General features: G+C 39.3%; 1 protein-coding gene across 1 annotated transcript in view; it reads right to left on the bottom strand.

Annotated features, from left to right (window-relative positions):
- Positions 1-554: 554 nt before the first annotated feature.
- Positions 555-7,085, bottom strand: part of NRG3 (neuregulin 3) — a gene marked incomplete at its 5' end in the record, with an annotated part of 1,038,127 nt that continues 1,031,596 nt past the window's right edge. The window contains 2 exons of the mRNA XM_077746451.1: positions 555-2,644; positions 2,887-2,958. Of these exons, the coding sequence (XP_077602577.1) occupies positions 2,137-2,644; positions 2,887-2,958 (580 nt within the window). The remainder of the gene's footprint in view (positions 2,645-2,886; positions 2,959-7,085) is intronic.

The following is a 7,085-nucleotide window of genomic DNA, read 5'->3' as shown; positions in this document are numbered from 1 at the left end:
GATAAAAGTGATAAATTTCAACATATTAACATATTGGGGATATGCAACTTACAGAGTTTTTATATACTTGGAAATGAATGCCACCTTTCTGAAATATTCCCAAAGATACAATGTTTTAAATGGGAACCTAGATGATCTAGACATTAAAAATTTGTAATAATCTTTTAAGAATCTCACAGCATTACCTCTATATTCAAAATAATATAACAGGACAGTTATTGAACACAAAAACCTTTTTTGTTAAGTATAAAATGCATTTCTACCAAAGTGTTTTTTCAACATTTGAGACCTTGAAGTTCCACTAAACAGTTTTGCTAAGAACACAATGATTCTTTCCCCTGCATGGCCTATGTCTATTATTAAAGAATGTTCTCAAAGAGCAATTTGCAATGTATTTTCAATAGAAACAACTTAAACTCAAAGAAGAATTATATATATTCAATATTTGATTCAGACATTACATTCCCTTTCAATGTAATGTGAATCTTCCACAAGGAAATTCAACCAAAGTCTTCCCAGACTGCAGTAAAAGAAATCTTTTGTATACTTTCAAATACTGTGCCTTTTTATTTAAAACAGTGTAAACATAACAAAACACCACCAATAATTGGAAAAGACTGGTTAGGTGAACACTAATTTCCTTGAATGCCCCATGAAAATAAGGGTAAATAAAACAGACGAATCTTCAGGAGAAGTTTCAGTTCACCTCAGCAGTGGTAAAAATATTGCTTTATTCCAAATGAACATACAACACAATTTACTGTTCTTTTGGGGGCTTCCTGTGAACTGAAAAGTCTGGGCTTTGTGATTTTAACAATTTATTCTTTCCATATTAACCACAGAAGCCAATGTCTTGGTCCACAAATAGTAGACTTGCTACAAAATAAATAATGAGGACGATGAGAAAGCAAAGGGTAACTGTCCGTTTGATAATTGGCTTGTGTAAATAATTTAAGAACGCATGATTCAAAGTAAGCACACATCCTCAACTTGCCTTGTGATACTGATATCATTAATGAGCCAATAGTTGTTCCTCTCAAAAGTATTCACACCAGAAAATGATCTTGACATTGTCAAGAGTTTTAAAGGACCCCGCCATGCAAGTGACCTTGATTTAAGAACTTACTAACTGAATTTTACACTGAATGTATAAATTTAACGTGAACAGATCTGAGAGGGAAAATTTTCTTCTGAATATTAAATTCCCTGATGTTTCAGAACAAGTTTTAGCAAGCTTAATATGCACACACATGCACCCACATACACACAATGAACACATGTGCATACAGCATACCTGTGCTCAAGTGAGCAAGCACATACAGACAGACACGCGCCTGTGCGCACACGCACACACACCCACACCCACACACCCACAGGGCACACACACACTGAGAATGCTCCTTTGGAGCCCCTAAACAATCTCAAAGAAAAACACTTCTATTAGCATGATTTTACTGACACGACGTTGTGATTGATTTTTCTTGTCTTTTTCTATAATAATTTCACACCTCCCTCTGAGATTCTGTGCCTTCAAATTTCAGAGGAAGCTGGCACATAAGAGTAGCGAAGATTGCCCCCAAATTATTCCTTCTATCTCCTGCCCTCCCCTTTCACGAGTTTTTGTGCCATTCTTCAAAAATGAAATAGAAAACACTACATTTGTTGACATGACATAACCTGTGATGAGGCTGTCGAGTGAATAGAAATTTAGGGGTTGGGACTGGCAAGCCAAATGGCAAGGGCCACCTGCTCACTGGCATGTCCGTCCTCAGGATACAGCTCATCTCTTTGAAACCAGGTAACTGCCAGTGCTTTTTTATGAGGACACTGGTGCTTTGGGGCTAAGGTCTGAATTACCCACATCTACTAAGAGCCAAAGAGGCCGGTGTTGGGACTAACTGAAATTGTATTCAGAATTCTACCCAAAAGCTTTCATTGTAAGCTTTATCCCTCCTGAAACATTTCTTTCCCTTTAAAAAAATATTTTGTTAAAAAACAGTATGATATGAGGGCGATAGACTATTTGGTTTCTTCTAAGTAGATGCTCTTAAATTAATGCATATAAATAATTTGTATTTAATTTCCTCTCTTTCCTGTTGAGCAAAGCATAGAATGCACAGATTCCTCCATCTCAAGTCACTTGGTCAATGCGGAGTCTCTTTGTATTTCATTTCTTAAGACAAATTGTGCCTCTCTTTCTGATTTGGCTGTGGGACTCAGGGGGAGAAAGGCTGTGTTTTCACTTGCACTGTCCTCAGTTTCTACGCTGGCCAGTTCGTAGTCTTCTGACCGCCTGGCATCAGTCAGAATTCGGATTTGCTCCTGGACAGTTTCTAGCAATATTTTCACTTCTTGCTGTTCTGCTATAAGACAATCGCTGACTGGAATACTCACATTGACAATATCAGCAGAGTAGGAGTTTTTGCACCATTTGATGCTTTTGACTTCAGAAATCCCTGGCATTTGCATGCAGGTTTCCTCTAGACCCACTGAAGGGATGATGGGCACGGAACTGGCCCTTGTAGATGAATATCCCATCAGGTCCTTTTGATCCAAGCTATTAAAATAGGAATTTGTCTCTCTGGAAGGCAGTTGCATATTTATGGATGCATTTTGTTGGGTTTTTAAACCATTGGATGAATACCTGAAAAAGAAACCAAGTGTTACATATTCTGCTTTCTGCTGTGCTTCTTTAGAGCAATATTCAGTCAACAAAGCACTTCCACATGCACCATCTCACTGAATTCTCACAGCAACCCCATGAGACGGATAATATGCTCCCAGTTAAACAGAGAAGTAAACTGAAGCTCAGATAGGTGAAGTGACTTGCCCAAGGTCACACAGAAAATAAGTGACAGACTGAGACTCAAACCCAGATCTTCTTACTTGAAGTCCAGGGATCTTTCAACACACCACAGCTGTATAGGCAGGTGGGGTATAGTCTTCCTGACCTCTATCCTAGAATACAAAGTAAATGGGGATTGAGCAGGTAAGTGTGGCCTTTCCATAGTGACAAACAGGAAACCCATAACGGCATTACTCCACTCCATCCATGTGACCACCCTCTCAGCCCTGGTTTAGTCTGTAGACTCGTGGCCACACTAGTTGGAGGTAAACAGGAAGCCCGACATCAAGCATCAAGGTACTCTTGTCCTGAGTTTTACTGATTCACACTGACTTTAGGAGAACCAAATCCAATTTTTCACTGGCGCTCTACTCTGTAGAAACTGCCTCACTGCCAGACTGCTGAGTCCTCAAATGGGAATGGAGGCATATGATTCCTCTCTGGGGATGGACATGGAGTGAGATCCATTATATAGATAATATATAGCAACTTTCTCCACATGGCTTCTGGAGCCAACTTAGGTATTATGTTGGTGCATGGCAACAGCTTGATAAGAATGCCAACGGGCCATTCCAAAGTGCCATTCCTTCGAATAATATGCCAGAATCGATCTGGCTAGTCCCCTCATTGCCTGTTCACAGCTAGTGAATTTTCCAGTGCCAGAAAGCGGGGCAGGTATGTTGTAGATTCACAGAAATGTGGTCTGGGATCTTGAATAGTAGTCTCCATTCTCTTGGTTATTTGTCCTTAATTTAAATATTAAATTGAAGAACACTAAAATTTAAGCATAATCTAAACATAACCACCCTGTATATAATAAATCCTATTCGCCTTGTCTTACATCACAATGTAAATAAGTATCGTGTTTATAAATGGAAAGAATAAATGCAATGAAGTGCCTTGCATGCTAAATAGAGGTCTTTATTGTAAGGACACAAGTTAGAGCAATTCAGAAGACTGTCTCTTGACTAGACAGTGAAAAAGCATGAGGAACAAATTATGTGTCTTTGCAGCTCCATCCTCTGTTACTATGCCTGATATCGAGTTGGCAATCAATAAATCCTGATCGAAGGGATGCATGAATATAAGAGCAAATCTCCAAGGTAGATGTTCCCTTTATATCCCAGTTAATGTCCGTTTCAAACAATAATAACAGCTGAAATTTGCAAAATGTTTTTAAATGCATGCTTATGTCTAATTACCTCATTTAATTTTTTAAAAAACAGGTTTATTTATTATTATTAACATGCAGTGGATGAATAAACTAGATTAAGGGGCACTCAAAGAACTTTCCTCAAATTATACCTTTGGTAAGCAGTAGAGGAACAAGTTAATTCCAAACTGTCTTCTTGAAATTCTTCCTATCAAAGCCAGAAATGGGTAGGCATCCCAAGGTGCACTAGAACACCTTTTTATGGATGTATAATCTTTCTTACAATTACAATCTAATTGTATAGCCATGCACAAGGCAATTCCCTGGGTGGTCTTATTCATTTAACATAAGTGTTTGTTAGATGGCTGAAACTCTGACCCTAAAGTTTCTGATCAATGACTTGATTGATTTCAAAAAGAAAAAAGGGGGCAGATTTCAGGGCTTTGTGTTCTTTCCTCAGTGCCATCCTGTTAGCATTATTAATATGTATGAAGATATAGGATGTCTGCTTATCGCATTCACAGAGCCAAGAAATAGAATTGGGATAAAATTGTATTCCATATAGATAATCGGGGTATATCAATGGGTAGAATCTAACAGGTTGAAATGTGATGGTGATAAGTGCAAATTCTTATACCTGCATCTAAACATTACTTGTTAAACCATTGGGTGGAGGCATGAATATCTCAGAGGATTTTGGTAAACTGTATCTTTGTGATTATGCTGGCATGAGGATGAAGTAATCAAAGGCAATTCAAGCCATACAGGGACAGCCTTCTAAATTAAGGACTTGGGTGAGAAAGAGGAATTGAAGTTGACGTATCTGTCGCCTCATAAGTCAGGTATGGGACACATGGCTGGCAATAACTGAAATCCAGAATGTTACCATAACAGGGAGATGGCACCTCAAACAATTAGAACTCTCCAATAATGTAGATCGGACATGATTTTAAGTCCCAGCACCATTACAAGCTCTGGAATCTTAGATCAGTGGGAGCCTCACTTTAATTTTTTTCATTAATTAAAACAGGTGGGAATAGTAACCTAGGGGGATTCCTCTAGAGACTACCTGAAGTAATGCCGCTGGGCTATTCAGCCAGATCCACACGATTCAACCAGAATCCTCTCTTCCTTCTCAGAGTTGCTATGAGGGTCCCAGTGCTGGTATTTGACAAAAGCTACACTACTCTCTGGAAGTTTAAGCAAGAGCTAAATTTCTAACGTGATTCTGTATCAGAAGTTTTGTGTCCCTTAAGAGTCATAGATTCTTTCACAATTTTGATCCATGATCTTGTCATTCATTGACTATAAAATACTAGTTTGAGTTGCCCATCCTTAGATGCTTCACCAAAGAAATCACAAGTGTATTTCACTTGTAACTATGTGAGTGAGTCAAAGCGTCCTTTTAAAGATGAAAAATTCCAACAGTTAGTCACTTGGTTTGGTTCCCTGGGATTCAAAGGTCAGGCCAAGGAATCTGTGTTTCTGTCGGGGACTCCAAGCCCTGGTTCCTGGTGCACATGGTATTAGAATCAACTGACGAAACTGAAGAACCTCCCTTTCCCCTCCAGGGCCATACACTTAGAGATTCCATTTACACATCATCATCCATGAATGTGATTTTCTTCACATTTCTTTCCTGGTTCAGTGGTTCAATTAGTCAGAGATGCTAGTATTCAACCTTAGTTCTTTTACATAGAATATGCTACCTTGCATTAGCTATTTAAACTACTACTACTATCCTTAGTGTGTTCATTTATAAAATTCCTAAAGGATAACTTAAGTCTGTGAAGTTGCTAGCTGAGTGAGGTAGGTATGCAGTATGGTTTGGATCCTTCTACTTTGAAGTTCTGTGATTCCATTTCTTTCTGTCTAGCATATGAATACATTAGTTTGATAAAGCTCTGTAAGCTATTGTTATGGTTGTCAGGGGTCCATCAATGGGGGTGGGGTGGAGCGGGGGAGGGAAGCTCCGAAAGAATGTTCTCTCCACCTCATTCCTTCATCAGGCTTCCTTAAGATATGTGCTGGGTTCAAGCAGGGCTGAAGTAAGTACCAAGGAGGGAAGTCATATGTACCAGGAGCCTAACTAGCAGACAGAACCCACACGCTTGATAAACAAGCAGCAGATGGCTGATAGCTCTTGTAAATTCATTCACTCCCCCTCCGGGCTAGGGCCAGATTTGAAGAGGGCCTTTAGCTGTGAAATTCTATTACCAATCCCATTTCCAGTCCGGAGAGACGGTCAGTCCCCCAGGAGTGGAAAATAGCTGTTTTCAAGAGCTGAGAATAAGATTGCTCCCTGAGATTCATTGTGCTGAGTACACAGTGACTGAGAGTCACCATTTATCAACATCGGGTGCATATCACACATAGGAAAATACATGTGGCCAGCCAGCTGGAGAGAATATTCCAAACCCAATGATGATTGAACCAAAACAAAACTACCACTATGCAGACAGTAAGTGTAAGTCTCCCAGGAGGTGGAAGACAAAGCAGTACCTGAACCTGCATGGAAATCTCTGAAGATTCATGTATGTATGGTTCAAGCCTGTGCCTGGCACAGGCTCTGAGCATCCTTATACCCAGGACATATGGGATGAGAGCTGTCACGGTGTCAAATGGAAAGAAAGATACCACAGGCTGGGTTCTCTCTCTACCCACAAAAATCTCTGAACTTGATGTCCCCTCAGTTGATGTCCCCTCACTTGTTCTCATTCTTAAGTGATTGATAGACATTATTAGTGACTTAAAAATCACTACCAGTGATAGGTGATTCAAGAAGAAAATTATGAAACATGATTAATTATAATTATAGGCTAAATGCAAGCTCCTTTTGCAGGTATAAGGCAAAGAGAAATGCACACTGCTTCTTGACTTACATTACACATTTTGAACTATCTGGCTGTTATGTTGAATTTGCAATTGTCACCCTAAGTCTGTACGCAATATATTTTACAGTTCATTGGGAACTGCTTCAAAATACAAATGTCTTCTCATGGAAATTTGTTGCTGAGTTTGGGCAGACAAGGCACTCATTTATGTATATCTTGTCGAGAAGAAAAGGCTCTCTGATAGATGTCTCCT

The sequence above is a fragment of the Crocuta crocuta genome, unplaced genomic scaffold, assembly GCF_008692635.1.
Source record: "Crocuta crocuta isolate KB4526 unplaced genomic scaffold, BGI_CrCroc_1.0 scaffold28, whole genome shotgun sequence".
Taxonomy (NCBI): Eukaryota; Metazoa; Chordata; class Mammalia; order Carnivora; family Hyaenidae; genus Crocuta; species Crocuta crocuta.
This window is presented reverse-complemented; position numbering and strand designations above follow the sequence as displayed.